General features: G+C 50.7%; 1 protein-coding gene across 1 annotated transcript in view; it reads left to right on the top strand.

The window, feature by feature from the left end:
* The window catches only part of Asap1 (ArfGAP with SH3 domain, ankyrin repeat and PH domain 1), a 332,376-nt gene extending 318,475 nt beyond the window's left edge, over positions 1-13,901 (top strand). Inside the window, exons 26-30 of the mRNA XM_026407076.2 lie at positions 3,118-3,187; positions 4,984-5,042; positions 7,987-8,486; positions 10,445-10,567; positions 11,126-13,901. Coding sequence (XP_026262861.1) covers positions 3,118-3,187; positions 4,984-5,042; positions 7,987-8,486; positions 10,445-10,567; positions 11,126-11,200 — 827 coding nt within the window. The 3' untranslated portion in view covers positions 11,201-13,901. The remainder of the gene's footprint in view (positions 1-3,117; positions 3,188-4,983; positions 5,043-7,986; positions 8,487-10,444; positions 10,568-11,125) is intronic.
* The last annotated feature ends 3,726 nt before the right edge of the window (positions 13,902-17,627 follow it).

Below are 17,627 nucleotides of genomic sequence, written 5' to 3' on the forward strand. Positions count from 1 at the left end.
TTCTGTGCCTGTGAAGAGAAGGTGCTCCACTTAGCCCAGGGAGTGCTCTCTGGGCTGAGCCCCGCTGTCCATCTGCAACAAGCACAGCTCCAGCCTGGCCCTGGCAGGAAGGGCCACTCCAGGGGCTCTCTGCCAGAACTGCACCATCCACAGCACCCAGAACAGCCCAGGCACCGCTTTGCAGAATCCCCACTTCTGTGATAAATGGGACCATCTGTGTCCAGAGACGTCCAGGGCAGTCTTGATAAGGAAGCAAATAGAACAATGGGTGGGTTTGAGTCTTGTGGGGGCTTTAGGATCTTTGAAGTGGCACTTCATTATACCTCCTCCTGTTTTAAAGAACCTACTTTAAAACGGACCAGCTCATATTTTAACACAATTGAAAAAATGAGGAAAGAGAAGGGAAAAAGATAGCAAAGTAAGATGTAGTACAGGAGGAGTGTGATCTCTAAAATCCCTAACATGAGGTCGCATACCATGGCTGAGAGTGGACCCCAGATTTTACTCTAGGGGTCTCACAGGAATAAACAAAGAAAAACATGCAACAAATCATCTGGTGTGTGATTGATAGGCATAGGATTGATCCTGTTCTTGCACTTGAGATTCCTAAAGTTAATATCTCAGGGCAGTTCCTCCTGGGACCTCAGCCCATCAACATTTAGAGAAATGTTTGCAGTGGGGGTCATGAGAGGCCATCTGTGCACTGGATGAACATTCTGGAAGCCCAAGTCCTGATCTCGGTTCCACCATTCCATGCCTGAGTGACCTCTGGGACTCACTAACATTCCTCACCTTTGGCCACTGGGATTTAAAATTATCTGTTATTATCCTAAAAGATAAGGGACTCTCGTTGCCCCAGTTCACCAATGAGGAAATTGAAGCAGAGAAGTTGCTTAAAGTCATGAATCCAGAAACTTCAGAACTGGGATTTGAACCCATTTCTGACTCCAGGCCATTCAATGCTGGGCTAGTGTCCTCTGCCTTTCCCACAAATTCCCATTCTGCAGCTTCTGAGCTGTATAGTAAGTGACCGGGAGTCTTGGCTACAAGGTCTCCAGTTGTCCGGCCATGGCCTCCTCCAGGTCTCTCCTGCACCCACCTGTGCGATCTACCCACAGCCTTTTCCAGGTTGCACGGAGAAAGAAAAAAGGACTGAGCTGCCGCCATCATTTTTGCTCCTCTGCCTTTTAGTGCTGTCTTATTTTTAGGAGTGTTTCTAAGCCAGGCTTTTCTTCTGGGCATAGTAGGTGGCCTTTGCCCAGCTGTGAGATTCACCAAGAGTGGAAGGGGACAGAAAGAAAAGGAAGAGCAGAGCTACAGAGGCATCAAAACAGTGTCTTTGAAGAGTGGCACGTCATCTTGAGTGGCCAGAAAGAAAGATTAAATGAGGACTCGGCACGTGGAACCGGACCACAGCCATGATAACTCACCTATGTGACTTTAGAGAGAAGGACAGCAGTAGAGCCAAGGGGTTCAGCCTGCTGGTCTCCAAGTCACTCGGGCCTGTCACATGTGAAAAAGTGAATTAATAGCCATTGTTTGAAGTGTTTCCACCTGGAGAGGGAATCCATGGATGTGACATTTTGATAGTTAGGGCTCATTTCAGTCTGAAAGGGTAGGATTTGATATCCAGGACTGTAGACTCAGTACTGAGCATGATGCTGGGGGAGGCGGGGGGCGGGGCAGGGGAGAAAGCCCACCTTAAAGCAATCAGTTCAGATTTTACAAGAGATCCCAAAGAAGTCCTCCATTATCACATTACAGGCTCATGGATACACTGATGGTTAGCAGTATCTTATCAAAGTTAAACAGCACTGGTTTGAAAGTCTTTGATGCTGGCAATGCAGTTGAACTTACGTCTTTGTGTATAGATACCCTAGAATCAGGGACATTCCCTTCAAGAGGCCCCAGCACCGCCAAGCCCTCCTGGTTGAACAGGTTGTGTAGGCCTGGGAGGGTGGAGGGTGGGGTTTAGAGTGCAGACCTGGAGGTGGTCTCCCTGGCTCTGACTTGCTACTTCACCTTGGGCAGTTTTGCTTCTCTTTATGGTTCACCAAGTGTAAAAGAGAAGGTGCTTATATTACTTCTCATGGGCATGATTACCTTGAGACACTTGGTATATTGCCTTGCTCACAGTAAGTTCTCAATAAAGAGATTAATGTTACCATTAATGTTACCATTGGGGCATCATGAAGGGTGGCAAAGAGCACATAGATTTGTGGTCAGGACTCCAGGGCATTTTGAGATAGGGTCTCATAAGTTGCTGATGCTGGCCTCAATCTTCGAATCCTCCTACCTCAGCCTCCTGAGTTCCTGGGATTATAGATGTGCTCCAGCAAGCCACTTTTATTCTAACTGGTCTTTGATTTCCGCTGGGCAGAAGCACACTTACGTTCACCTGTGGACCTCTGGTTTTGCCACTCCCCACGAGGGAGTTCATGTGCCATGACCTCCAAGGCGGACAGTCCCTGCCCACCCCTGCCACTTAGGCTGCAGACACCATTTCCCCTGTATTTTCACAGTAGCCAACCTGACTGTCTTTGTTTCATTCCGCGTTAATAGTTGCCACCCACGAGGCTCCCAGGAGCAGTGGCATTTCATGTGCCTCCGTGCCACACTTCACACTCATGCTTTGCATATAGTAGGTGCTTAAGAAATGTTAAAATATGGATGAATGACGAGTCAGTGGCTCAGGGCCATGACTGTCATCGGCACCCTCTTTGTTGTGTCCACATGTGTGCCCAGAGTGTGGGGGTCGAGTGTGTCATCTGAGTGTGGTTACCAGGGGCAACTTCTACGTGAACTTGACACTTTACTGTTTTCTCCCTGTGCCCCCAGTCTGAGGCCAGGATCTGAGCCAGTGGGACACCAGGTCCTGTGCTCTTAGAGGCGTTGTCAAGAACCAGGCTGCTCCCCTGTGACGTGCTCCTCCACTCGTAATAAAAACCCCAACCCCAAAACAGTGCTTCATTTTGTTTTGTTTTAATGTCCCAAACACACACAGCCAGAAGGCTGAGGTCTCTTAGATACCTTTCTGGAACCTCAGGGATCCCACCTGTTTGCAGAAACCGTACATCCCTCCGTCACGTTTCGCTATCTATCTGATTTCCCTCGTAGGTAACGATGTGGGTCCGTCATCTTCAAGTAAGACCGCGAACAAGTTTGAGGGGCTGTCTCAACAGTCCAGGTAAGCCCCCTGAGCTCCTCCTGGTTGGACTCAGGGTTGCGATGGGCAGGATTCTGCAGGTGGCTGCGGCTGTGTTCCCAGTGCCACTCGAGGTGTGGTCGTTGGCAGCGTGGCTCACGAGGAGAGGCTGGGCGTCCACTCTCGGGGCATCCTGTCCTGCACGGGGCACTCCATCCACGGGCAGCGCAGCCTCGTGGCCCTGAGGCCAGAGTCAGAGGAGGGTCTGTGACGGCGCTCCTGCCAGGCGAGCTTTACTGTTGCTTCTGATGTTTTAATTCTGAGACTTTGTTATGTCCCCCTCCACCTGTTCACAGACTTGGAAATTGGAACAGATTCTCCTCAGGGAAATCTGGAAGCCAGAGCTTCTCAAACACAAACCTCTTTCTAGGTTGGCTGTTTAAGATTTTTGTAGGTGGGGCTAACCCTGGTTTCCTTTCTTCCCGCCTTTCCCTGAAGGGGGACAGCTAAAGGCCATACTGTTTATCCAGCCCACCCCAAAGGGTTTTCTCTGCAGAGGTGCACCCCAAATATCAGACACAAAGAACCACTTCCAGACCCTCAGGAGAAAGAATCAGCTGGTGTGCCAGGGCCATTTTGCAGGGTTTATCAAAGAAAAAACGAAACCCCTTTCCTCCTAATGCTGCCGTCACATTGGACCCCTGTACCCCTGCGGGATGGACCCAATCACCATTATCCCCAGCTTCACAGATGAGGAGACTGAGGTTCAGAGCAGCATGAATGTCAGAGCTGGCTGGTTCCATACCCTGCTCCCAACTTTATCCTCACTTGGTCCTCCTCCACCCCTGCTCGGGGGGCCAGAGAGGGGAGGGTGGCACAGAGAAAGCACTTGCAATGTCCAGGTGGGGTTGCCCTCCAGGCCGCAGGGTGGGAGGGTTGCCAGGGAGCTGCAGGGGGGCAGTCGGACCCCGGTGTGCAGGGGCCGCGTCAAAGGAACAGGTGCCTCGTCCTCTTCTCCTTGACTCGGTTGCTTGGTTGGAAGGCTTGGCCATTTTTTTTTCCTTTCAATGCAGTTAGGACAGCAGGAAGAGAAAGCAGCCGGTCAGAGGCCAGGAAGGGGGCCTGAGATCAGGAAAAGGTCCTCGGCAAGGGCCGCTCAGGCCGGTGGCTGCTGTTGCTTCTCGGGAGCGCAATGCCCCTGGGGTGCTCAGGGTCACCGCAGCGTCTCCTTAGAGGGAGACAGTGGCTGCCTGGCGCTACCGCACGTGGACCCGACTTCTGCTCCGGGCACTTGGGCATTTCCCCTGCGCAGGTACATGTCCTCCGGAGGGCCAGCCTGAGGCTTGGAGGCCAGGCCATCTGGCGTGGAGAAGGCAGTGGGAGCTCGGGGCCTGCAGAGCTGGGGCTGAATTTCCACTGTCCCCCACCGGCCCAGGGACCTTCTGCTAGCTAGTGACACTCCATGCACCTCAACTTCCTCCTCTGAAGATGAGGTGACAGGGGCTGCTTCGTGGGAGCTGATGAGGCAGGGCGCTGTGGTCACTACGTGATGGTCACAGCTTGTGGTGGCCAAGCGCTTTCAGGCACGTTATTCCTCTGAACAATAAAAGCTCTGAGGCGGAGTGTGGCTTTATCCAACTCCTCGGCTTCGGGATCCCCAACCCTTTCCCATGCTTCTCAACCAGACAAAAGGAAGTCCTGAAAATAGAGTAATATTTGGTTGAATTCTGAACGAATCCTCTAGGTAATTCTGTAAATGCTTCGATTTCTTTGAATAATAGATCACTACTGATATTATAGAACTTCTAGATCCTAAAAGGTTGTTATTTCTCGGTCAGCACCAGTTCTGCAAAGACTGCCCTTGGCCCAAGAGTTCTTCCTAAACTACCTCAGAAAGGTAAGGCTTCTCTCTTTTCTATGTTCACATGAAACTGAAGTGTCCCTGCACCTTCCCAAGGGACAGAGGTCTCATCTCTTGTTCATTGATCTGTCCAAAATGCCTAGAGCAACACCTTGCACATAGGAGGTGCCCAGTAAATACTTGTTTTTAAAAAGGTTATAAATTTATTTATAAATTCAAAATCTGTGACTAGCAAAACACTGTAGTTTTTCATTTAAAAAAAAATACCTTTCCAGAAGACACACTGTCATGATCTCCAAGTCTCTCCCCTCTGGGACACTTGAGCAGACAGACCTGGGGAGTAGTACTGGCTCTTCCACTTCCTAGCTGTGACCTCAGGCCAGTGACCCGGGGGCCTCACGCACCTCAGCTCTAAAGTGGGGAATGAGCCTACTTCATGGAGTTTATAGGACAGTGCAGTCATGCTCAGAGGGCCCCCAGCAGGTGGGTGGCAACAGGACCCCCCCCAGGATGGCATCTGTCATGCTGAAGAGAGGCACGAGCTCTGCACGGGACAGAAGGCAGGTCTGCCCATGCTGCTCTGCAGAGCAGAGACACTCCACTCTGACCAGGTCTTCTTCAGTCCTAAACAGAGTTTCCCTCCATAACCAAAATTTCAGACTTCTAGTGCAGCAGAGATGTGCAGAGCCAGCCTTGCCCTGAGGCCTGCGGAGCCCATCAGACGTCTGCTTCCCTGTCCTGGGGGCCCGAGGCCAGCCTCCGCATAGGTCCTGGCAGAGGCCCAGGGGAGCTGCTCTGGACTGCTGGTGCCTGGGGCCGACTTCTGACCCTGTCCCGTGTTCTGCAGCCTAGTTAGAGTAGGAGTCAGTGTAGAAGAGTTAGAATTTGCCCCTCTCCCAAGTTCTTCAGTCTAGTGGACATTTGGAAGGGCATCAGCAGAAGGGGCCGGCTCCCTGTCAGGAGGGGGTGTCTCAAGTGGCTGCTGACTCATCATCCACGGAGCAGTAAGGGAGCTTTCCCAGAATTTGCTGAGTCTCTCTCTAGAGTTAGATTTTATTGGTGACAGTGTTTATTTTTATCCTGGTCTCAAGAGCTTGAGCCGAGTTTGCTAGGCACTGTCCTCCTCCTTCAGGCTGCCCAGCTTCTGACCTGTGTCTCTTACCTGTTACCCCTGCGTCCCTCTCCCTGCCTCCCAGCAGACTTTTCCTGCACCCAGACCAAATGGCCACCTAGGCTGCTGCTGCCTGCTCCCCGTCCCCACCCCTCCACACCTCCCTTCCCTCCTGTGCGTTTTCTGCTCTCTCACCTGCACCTGTCCTGACAGCTAGACCAGGAATAGGGTAACATGGCCTCCCAGATACTTGTCACTCATCTCCAGCACTTCCCAGTTTATACCTGATCCCATTCTGTATATATCCCTATCCACTGGCCCCTAGTAGTTCTGCAGCAGACCCCAAACATGTGATTTCATGCATATGCAATTCATCCTCACATATAAAAGGTTAAAAATTCCTCAGTATCATCAACTACACAATGTTCACATGTCCAATTAACTAACAAATTTTTTATGAATTATTTGAATAAGGATCAAGATGAAGTCTACACATTAGACTGATTGATCTGTCTTCTAAGTTTCTTAGACCAAAGTTTTCCCTCTTAGCCTGTTTTGTTTCTGTAATAGAATACCTGGGGCTGGATACCTTTATAAAGAAAAAAAGGTTATTTGGGTCCGTAGTGCTGAAGGTGATGGTCTTCCTTCTGACAGAGTCCCAAGGTGATACAGGCTCACAGGTCTGGAGTCAGGAAGCAGGCTTGTGAGAGCAGGCATCACGTCCTCGGCGACCTCTTCATTAGGATTTGTCACAGGGGCTCCACCCTGATGACTTTAGCCCTGATCACCTCCTAGAGCCTCCATCTCCTAGCACCACGGTCAGGTTAAGTCCCCACCCTCTTAACATCTCCCAGTGGGAGCTACGTTTCAGCACAGAGAGCGCTGGGGAATGCTCAGACCAAGATTTCTGTTTCCCAGCTCTGGAGCCTGAACAGAAATTATATTATCACTCTCACAGAAGACTCACCGCCTGCCAGGTCCCGTCAGTCAGTTCTTTACACACATTAACTCGTGTCATCTCCATGAACCCTTGGAACGAGGGTTTTAGAGATGAAGACACTGAGGCACAGAGATTGGGTAATTCGCCCAAGGTCACACAGCTAGTTAATGTTGAGCTCGACTTGAAGACGTGTCTGAATGCCATAAGTGCTGCTCTGCAGAGCTGTGCGAGGCTGTGAGTGGCTCAGCAAGTTGTCCCCGCCGAGCCGTGCAGCATGTGCAGCTGGCGAGGGAACGGGGAGAAGCCCTTCCAGGTGCCTTGGGTGGGGAGACAGTTGCAGTGTTGGGATTGCGGTCCCCGATACTGTGTCAGATGACGTCCCCAGTGTACGTGGCGCAGCGCAGGAGGAGGCCGGTGGGCAGGGGGACCTTTCTCCTCTTACCTATTGTGTGAATCACATAAAAAAACAGGAAGTAAATTATAACAGCCATAGAATTGACCGAATGCCCCTTCAAAATTACCTCCGTGCCACCCGTAAAGGGTTTTAATAGCACGGCAGGTACTCTTGCTCAAACAGTATATTGATAAAAGTCTGGGGTGTAGAAAATACACAGAAAAACCAGAAGGACGTATATTAAATGGCTACCTGCAGAGGTAGGCTTATGGGGCAGTTTTCTTTTCAACGGTGCTTTCCAATTTTCGGGGAATAGTATCCTCTTAAGGGGGTTTTAAAATTCTGAATTAAGGTGGCCCTGTTGTCCTGGCATGATGGACTCTCCAGCTTCCTCCTCGCACCTGGCCCCTGCTTGGTCCTCGCGAGTGCTCCCTGGAGGCGGCTCCACTGAGGAGCTTGTGCCCAGTGCTGACGACGCGCTGCCTGCCCCTCGGTTCTGTTCGGTGACCTTGCTCTCCCTGATTGTTCCCCACAGTGGCACTAAGGAAAACAGAAACGAGCCATCATCTCTCCCTAGACAAAGCCAACATCCCGCCTGAGATTTTTCAGAAATCTTCACAGTTGGCAGAGTTGCCACAAAAGCCACCACCTGGAGACCTGCCCCCAAAGCCCACAGAACTGGCCCCCAAGCCCCAAATCGGAGATTTGCCACCTAAGCCTGGAGAACTGCCCCCCAAGCCCCAGCTGGGCGACCTGCCCCCCAAGCCCCAGCTCTCAGACTTACCTCCCAAACCGCACATGAAGGACCTGCCCCCCAAGCCCCAGCTGGGCGACCTGCTGGCCAAGTCTCAGACGAGTGACGTCTCGCCCAAGTCTCAGCAGCCCTCCGAGGTCACACAGAAGTCACACCCCGGGGATCTCTCCCCAAACATGCAGTCCAGAGACGCTGTCCCGAAGCAGGCATCTGAGGACTCCGGTGACCTCACGCCCACTCTGCCCGAGACGCCTGTACCACTGCCCAGAAAGATCAACACGGTGGGTGCCCCCTGCGCTCGGGCCGCTCACCCCACTGCCCCTGCAGGGCGTCGGGGCGGCTTTGCCCCACGCAGCAGGCTGCCCACCACGCCTCTGCCTGGCTCGGGGCAGGTGCTGGGGCGGAGGCAGCCTGGTGGTCAGAGGCAGGCTGTGCGACCTGCCTCACCTGCCACAGGACCTGGGGAAACTGCAGGGCGGTGGCGAGTTCCTCACCCTGAGGCTCTTCCCTCACATACAAAAGGGGGCCCATGGACACCCAGCTCACAGGTGGGTCTCGGGCCACACAGCACAAACGCCGCTGCTCTCCCGAGAACCCGAGGGCGGCACTGCTGCTTTTCCCCAGGATCACGGAGAGCAGTTTCCCTCGCGGGGTCCTGAGGAGCTCCTCAGCCTGTGCTGCCCACGCCTTCCTAGAGGGGACGTCCACCACCCTTCCACGGGCGGGCTTGGAGGAAGTCTCGGCCTTCTGCCGTTCTGTCAGAGCAACATTCCTCCTCTGTAGTGCATCATCTTTATCTTACCACAACATGGCTTTCTCCACCATCTCCGTGGGAAGGTGATGCTCCAGGGAGATGTGCAGCACTCTGCCCTGCGCACGGCCGCACCCCACGGCTCGGTTACTGTGGAAACCCAGAGTCCTCCCTCTGTGCGGATAGCCCCATCCGCTCGTTTTATTGTGAAACATGTTAGAGTACAAGTGTATCCATGGTTTACCTGTAACCCCAGCTACTCAGGAGGCTGAGGAAGGAGGCCAGTCTGGGCAGCCTAGTGAGATTCTGTCTCAAAAGAATAAAGGTCTGAGGATGTTGCTCAGTGGTACGGTGTCCCTGGGTTCAACCCCCAGTGCTACCAAAAAAAAAAAAGTTTCACATGAGTACCAAAGGAAAGGTAAGAAAAATAAACCATCCTCCCGTGGACTTGAGACCAGCCTGGCGGGCATCACAGATGCTCTTCCTTGTCCTCAGGAGGACGCTACCCCCTGTCCAAAGCACTGCCGACGGCCTCACCAGCCTTTTGATTTGTGCAGTTCCAGTTGGTGCTGGGAGCTTTGCGGTCGAGCCGTCTCATTTAATCCTTTCCATTGTAAAAGAGCACATCGTGGGCCTTCTCGGTTGCTTCTCAGTTGCTTGCAGAGTCTGCTGCCACCACGGTTCTGCCAGGCTTCCCAGACCCCACCATGGCCCTGGCAGGGAGCTCAGGCCTGGCTCATCCAGGGCGGAGCGAGGAGGCACAGAGGGGGAGTCACCAGACCCAAACACTCCAGAGAGACAGCTTGCTCTTTTTATGACTGATTATTTTATTAGCTGGGTGCTAAAAGTTTTCTTTAGAAGGTAAGGTCTCTGTTTTCGTCTTTCTGTTTACTAAGAACTGGAAACCCAGCCAACGAAAACCTAAGTCAGAACTGGCCAGAAGTTAGAACAGTGTTAGAGCAAGAATCCACCCGGCTGGGCTGATCCTGCCGGGGGTAGCCGGCATGTCCTGACCTGCTGTTTTGCATGAGGGGACAGCGAAATTTGTTGATGCTGCACATTCAGTGTGCAGAAGCTGCACATTTTGCTTTACATCATGTTTCCTAAAACCATTTTTAGACTCCGCTGTCATTTCTGCAAGCTGCTGTTGCCAGTGGGGGAGGGCAGGGTGCTTCATGTGTTTTGGGGAAGTTGGATTGTGGTTCCTGCCCACATGATGTGATTTCTAGTGAAAATAACTTGGCAGTGGCCAATCCCTAACTGGGCACTAGCCTGCCCCTGATGGAGGAAGGGCCTGTCATTCCTCAAGAGCACACGGTGGTATGCTGGGCGCCTGGCAGACACTCCCCCCCATGCACACACCCTTGAGAAAATCAAGGCTCGGTGAGGTCCAGTTGCTTGCCCCACATCACCCATCTCCTAAAGAGCACCATGCTCTTCACCCCTGCAGCCTGTTCCTCCAGCTAAAACCCAGTTTCTGTATTGAAGGGGAAGAATAAAGTGAGACGCGTGAAGACCATTTACGACTGCCAGGCAGACAACGACGACGAGCTGACCTTCATCGAGGGAGAAGTGATTATTGTCACAGGGGAAGAGGATCAGGAGTGGTGGGTATGTACATTTGGTTCCTCCAGTCACCAACCACACCCTGGCAGATGACATGTGGGGACCTGCAGACCCTGCAGTCAGTAAAGCATCCCTCATGCACAGAGAGCCTGCCAGCCACGACAATGGCCCACGAGCCTTTTACACTTGATCCTTCCGCATGGTACCTTCCTTCAGAAATGGGTCAAGGAAATTAACACATGGATGTGATTTCCCATGGTACCATACAACCCACTGTGTGTTGTAGGCATCTTTGACCCCCACCTCCTCCCCATCTGGAAAGCAGAAGCACCCGCTCAGAACATGGATCGTGAAGTCTGGGCTGGCGGGAGGCCTTGGGCAGGCTGTTCCACCTCTCTGGGAACTCCGTGGGGGCAGGCAGATGGTGCAGAAGTGCCCTTCTGTTGTTTCGTTGTATAGTTTCTGTGGTTCACAAAGGATAGGGAAATGTGTCTGGGTCCACCCCAGGGCTCTAGGTTCTGGGGCTGGGCTCTTACCCCCTGGACTTGTCCCAGGGCAGCGGCCTGCTGCCTCCAGCCTGACCACTGTCTTTTTCCTTTGCAGATTGGGCACATCGAAGGACAGCCTGAAAGGAAGGGGGTCTTTCCAGTGTCCTTTGTTCACATCCTGTCCGACTAGCAGAAAGCAGAACCTTATGGTTGTCTCCATCCTCCATGCCAGACTTCTGCTTCCATGCCACCCTGTGCACAGTGTGTGTATAGCTGCTGTTACAGAATAGGAAACTCCTCGAGGGCCACCTCGGGAGGGGAACAGAGTATGTATTGTAAATATCCTGTGGTCTTCTGCCTTTGCCAGTATGAGGGTAGCCTCGGGGCCCGGTGCGCCTTGCTGGTTTGCCAAAGCCGTCCTTGGCACCTAGCACTTACATCTCTCTCTATCTGTGCTGTTTTACAAGCAAGCAAAAATAAAAAAATAAAAATAAAAAATAAACCAACTACAACAAAAAACCAGGAGTGTAGGAATTGCTGGCTTTGAAAGTAGAGTGATTTCTGTTCAGCAGCCATTGAAGGGCCTAGAGTCGACTCTGCTCCTTCCAGTGCAGTATTCTCAATCTTGTTACTGAAAATGCAGCATTAGCAAAGAGGTGGGTTCTGTTCTCCAGGTGAAACTTCTAGTTAGCTCCATGACAGACCAGCCTGTAGTTATCTGTGTACACAGTTTACAGCTACAAAAACCTACTTTGGTATTTATTACAGACAAGTGCTCAGTTAAATATGTTACTCCTTCAGCAAATGTTCACTGACCCAAAACTCTTTGTGGCATTTTACAATGCACACAGCCTCATGCAAGTTGAGACAAGTGGATTTATACTGTCTTATGATGATGAGTGCCCACCTTGAGATATTACCTCATTATGCAAAAATAACATATCCTTCATGCCTATTTTGACAAAGTTTAAAATATGTCTGATGAAGTTTAACTTTCAGGAACCAAGGACTGCCAGAAAATATTAGCCTCTACATTATGCATGCATCTAGAAGCTTATACCTGAAATCTTGCCTTTTATAAAGGAATAAATAGTATGAATAAGTTGAACTGTACATTTTTTAAACTTGATTGCCATTAAAGCAGAAATTATAAGGTTGCAACTATATCTGTTTGTAGTCAGTCATTCAACTCTCTCAAAGAGTATGAATTTACATAATGTATTATGAATCAGCATCCCTCAATCGTGTTGAAGCATCTAAAGTGTTGGTTTTAAATTATTTTCTTAGTTTTGTTCTTGGATAAATTTACTTTTAAAAGACTATTCAAAATGGAGAATTTAAAAGTCAGCCCTTCACACAGTGTTTCCAGAGTAGGATCCAGGTGCTGAAACCAAGCTCTTCTGCTCTTCTTCATACATTAGTGTTCCCATCTGAAGCGCCAGCCACTAGACAGTTCCCTTTCAAGTCAATTCATAACCAAGTTTTGGAAGCTGCTATGAATTGCACTGTGAAAAAGCTCTCCCTGCAAGGAGTCTTGTCTCTGTTTCTCTGTCACTTGTGCTCTTTCTCTCTCTCTCATTTTGTTTTCATCCCAGCCATGCTTATCAGACCATTAAGAACATTGTGTTTTGATCTTTGGCATCAGTCTGAATTTTGGACAAGAATACAGCAGTCATGTTCCACAACCAGTGGGACTGTCCTGCTCGTGTCGTTCTGATGTTCCATTTGCTTAAACTGCTATTTTGGCAACAGCACAGAAGACTTAATATTTTTAAGCAGATAATCTTAGCCGTGAATGAGAAATGTTAATTTCACAGAAGCACAATTCCCAACCAAATCCATAGGAAAAACCCTCTTTCATAGTCACAGTGCTCAGTAAATATTTAGTTCTGCTTAAGTGGTTACTATGAAAACTTTGAGTAGCCACCTGAAGAATAAACCTTGCATGGCATACCTGAGAAATATTTTATCAGCTACTATTGGAAACTGATTTTAAGCAATTGCTTCCTCAGCATCAGGGCACACGTGCATTCCCGCACCTAACCCAGAATGTGAGGGAGGCACCAGGCCACGTGCTGATGTGTGACTGGCCGTGCCAGCAGCCTCAGCATTTAAGCCACACTGGTATCAGGACAGGAAGTCAGCATCTGAGGCTGCCCTGGGTCCCAGCTCATTCATTCACAATTTGAAGTTGCAGTAAAGAGCCGTTCTTCATTGTGGCCAGACTATTTGCAACTCATCTGAAAATAAACTAGTTATTTTAAATACACACACAAGCTCCGTCTCTAGAGTTATGTGGAGGCGATGTCTATTCTGTTTCCCCTATTGTAGAAACTCTCACAGATGCATTTTTCAGACCTTTTTTTTTTCCTCCTCCTCCTCTCTGGTTTTGTTTTGTTTTCCATGAGGAATTTGAGTTCTCTCTAATCCAGCTTACTGTGGGACATAGGAAAACTAGATAGAAAAACCATTGGCAATCTTGTTGAGTTTAAATCTGATCTCATTCTTAAACTCAGTGAAGAGCCATGATCTGCCATTTTGTACATGGTATAGTATTTTGAAGGAATGGGACCTTCCCAAAAAAAAAAAAAAAATAGCAAATTAGTTCTTTTTTTCCCAGAGGAGAAAGTAATGTTCTGCAAGTAGTGTGTGTCTATTTGACTGTTGAACAGCAATTGCTATTTATTTTTGTATTGCCTAGATCTTCAACGTGTTGTATAGGAATCCCATAGTGCCACTAGTTAATTTCCGAATTCCCATCTGGATGTTACCATCAAACATCAGTACACTTTTCGTTTCACATGTATTTAATGTGACCGTTTTTCAGTACTGTATGTGTTAATTTCTACTTTTTTTAATATTTAAAATTGCTTTTAAATAAACATTCTCAGTTGACCCCAAACATCTGCAGTGAGACCATTTTGTGAGTTGTCCACTCCTTCCGACTGGAGAAGATCGGGACTTCATCAGCTTTACTCTGGAGGAGAGAATGATACTGGTCATCTTACCTCCTGTGAACAGGACAGGAAGGAGAGGGGGGCCCCTCCGTGTCCCAGGGTGACATGCTGATGCAGCCGCAGCTCTAGGTGCCCAGCGACGTGCCGCACAGTGCTTCTGTCGGCACCTGTCCCTCCTGGTGCTGCCCTGAGGTGGGGTGGAGCAGCTCGGGCCCAGGTGCTCTGCCTACAGCGTCTGGCTAAGTCCCCAGGGAGCCCCTACAGGGGCTCCGACCTCTCACTTCACAAGCTTGGAAATGAAACTCGGAGAGATTCGTGGCTCCAAAATCCCTGAGTCACATACAAGTGGTTCTGGCTACCATGGCAGAAATCTGAGCCATGGTAGACCATGGAAGATGTCTGCTACACGAAGTTCTAGCCAGGGAGTGACCACAGCATCAAAGATTCTGAAGCACTGGTCTCCACGTTCCTTCTCCTTCCTTCGTGAAAGTTGGTAACCTCAGGTCTGTCCACACAGCTGGCGTGGGAAACCCAACACACTGTGTGGCTGGGGGAAGGGGCTTTGGCAGGGAAGCGGTGGATTTGCATCAGGCGGTTTCTGGGAGACGCTGACACTGTTGGCCTGGATAAGTCAGGCAGAGCAGCAGCCTGTTTTCCATCTGGTTATAAAATGTCGTTTTCCCATTTGGTTACCTGTGGTTTTAACCCTGCTACAGGGCCTATTTAAAACCAAGAACTCACCACCCCCTTAAGAGCAGCCCCTCTGGTGGCCCAATAGCTGTCTCATTTCTCCAGGGATCACAGAATTTGGAGGCTGGCTCTGGCCTCTGCACCTCGCTGGGTTGAGTGCCCACTGAACACAGGCCCGGGCCTCCTACACCTGTTCAGCTGTGAGGCAGGCGTCATCTCATTAGGCACATTTTCTGATGAAGTTTTCTGACCTGGAGCAAGTGGAGCGAACTGCTCAACATCACACAGGAAGTGGTGGGCAGCGGGCAAGCCCACGTGGAGGACAACTGCTCTCCCTTCCTCCCCGCCCCAGCTTTTCCCCTCTGTCCTGACCCTGTGCTCTCCTCCCCTTGCATATGTGTAAGTCTTCCTCACTCCCAGAGTCTGCATGCGTGGCAGGGGGGCTGGTGTGGATGACATTTGTTGGGATGGTTCAGCTTCTCCTTTGCTGCCCATTCCCCCTGTGTATCCATCTGTCCCAGATGCAAATCCCAATTTTGCAGCATGCAGAGTATTCAGAGCTAATGGCCTCGCTTCTCTAGCTGGCGAGCCGAGGCTGAGCCCAAACCAGCTCCCGGGGTTACAGACCAGGAGACACACTGGGCCTGGCCTTTGCAGCCAACTGCCTGGGATGGAGGCCAAGTCAACTAAATTATGTCACCTTCCTTCTCTGCGTCCGAGGTTCCTGTATCCCACACGCATCCCCTTTGTGGCCAGATGATGCCAGGCCAGTGGTTGCACAGACCAGCTCCATGTCCTCTTCTAGAAGCTCCAGGCTGAAAAGGGGATGGATAGGTGAGGATGACTGTGGGGCTCAGCTGGGGGATGGCCTGGACGGCGGTGCCTGTCCCCAAGGACCGGGGGAAGCTCTCACCAAGGCCAGTGAGTGAGAGGTGGCCCTCCTGAAACAGCTGGAGCAGGCAGGAAGAGGAGGACAGCAGGCTGGAGATGGGCAGAGCCACCTGCAGGGTCTTCCATCAGTGCTGGGCTGGAGAGCAGGGTCATCCCTACACCCAACCCTGACCTCCCATGGACCAGGGCCCAGTGCTAACAACGCCTGTGGGCTGGGCACTGTGTTGAGTGTTGGGTCACAGCTATTAGAGGGAGCTGTATTCTCCCCATGAACAGATGAGAAGACTGATGCTCAGGTTGATTTGTAACTTGCCAGAAGCCAACCTCACTCATGATTCAGGAACCCTGATTTGAACCCTAACACAGGGCCCAGTACAGCTCCTGCCTGGGAGCCTTTGCTGGCCTGCTCCTCCCCTCTCCCAGCAGGTCAGCTGCCAGGAAAGTGCAAACCACAAAATGAAGTTTCCAATTCAGAGAAGTGCCAGCACTTGCCAGAAGAGCCCCATAGGAGGATTTCTTGGACTGCTGCTGCACACTTGGGAACCAGAGGTGGCTATCCTGGCGCACGTAGACTGCCGGAAGAAAACAGTGAGGGAGCGTGCGTATCTGTGAGCACAGCAGCCCACCGCAGACGCTGAAACACATAAGTTCCTGAAAACAGCAATTAGAGCTCAGATAAACACAGATGTTTTGCAAAAATCTTACCACACAGCAAATCCTAGCTGAGGCCAAAACCTTGACCTTCTGCTAAATCATCGGGACAGAAGCCTTATTCGGCTTCACACTCGAATAGGCAGAATGAAAACTTCACTGTGCAGTTCCAGGCAGATTGGAGAGCAAGACCCAGCAAGAAAACAGCACCCAGCATTCAGATTTGGGAAGCATCACAGTCCTAGGTCCTGTCCTGGAGATTCTACATCATGGGAGGGACTCAGGAGTCTGCGTTTAACCACGTCCCCCAGGTGATTCCCACACATTTGCCAAGAAAGCCAGGTCACTCCTGGAACACCACTCAGCTCCTGAAAATCTACTCTGTCACCAAAAGGGAGAATTATCCAGAATCCTGAACCTCCCTACAAACGCACCCTCTAATAGTGGGGAAACCTCTCATTGAGGGCTCAGCACTTGGGAAACTCCAACCGTCACTGTCTCGCCATAGTAAATGCCATGAAAAGGAAACAGACCTGGTTCAACACCGCCCTGGCCAGTTGCAAACAGACATGCGTAGCACATTGTTGGGCAGACAGTGCATGTGGCTCGGGCGCTCTCAGCCCTGAGCTTCCTCCTACCATTACTCAGCTCAGGAGCTTGGAACTCAAATGTGCAACAGTGCTTGGAGCCTGTTGGTTCTACGTGTTCCTCTCTAAGACATGGGAGAACATTCTCCCAGATTCACCCACTGGTCTCCTAGGTCTAGTGGGAACCAGACGGAGGGCCTGGTGCCTCCTGTCACTTGCAGCACATCTGCCCACACGTAGAGCCTGGGCAACTTAGGGAGACCCTCTCATAAGAAAGAAAAACTCACAGGACTCCCCTGGCAGCTCTCCCTCCGATTACTAGTCACTGGCTTGCCTTCCCAACAAGTTCCATGGCCTTGGCTTTGTTTTCTCCCCAAAGCCTAGGAAGCCTATTCTGGTGGGCAACAGAGATGCAGAGACCCGGCTAGCAAGGAGGGGACGTCAAAGGCAGTTGACTAGGAATCTGTCACCTATCACTGAGTATGACGATGCCCAGGACCTAGGATCCCTACACAGAAATGTGTACCTATGTCAGCTCAAAGACGTGGACCTGTTTCCTAAAAGAGCTATTTATAATAGGAAACACAGGAGATGGATGCATAAATGGGAAATGTTCACCCATTGTATCCGAAACAAACTACAGCCTAATCACGTGGACGAATCTCATGAATAACATTAATCACAAGAAGCCAGACTTGAAGGAATTCACCTTTTAATTCCACTTAATGTACACAAATTGGCCATCGATGTGGTTTATCTTTGGGTAACCACTAGGAGGGCACCCTGGAGGAAGGGGGTTTCAGGGTACAGATACTATTCTGTTTCTCTGAAGATTGGGTCA

This window comes from Urocitellus parryii, chromosome 7 (genome assembly GCF_045843805.1).
Source record: "Urocitellus parryii isolate mUroPar1 chromosome 7, mUroPar1.hap1, whole genome shotgun sequence".
NCBI lineage: Eukaryota > Metazoa > Chordata > Mammalia > Rodentia > Sciuridae > Urocitellus > Urocitellus parryii.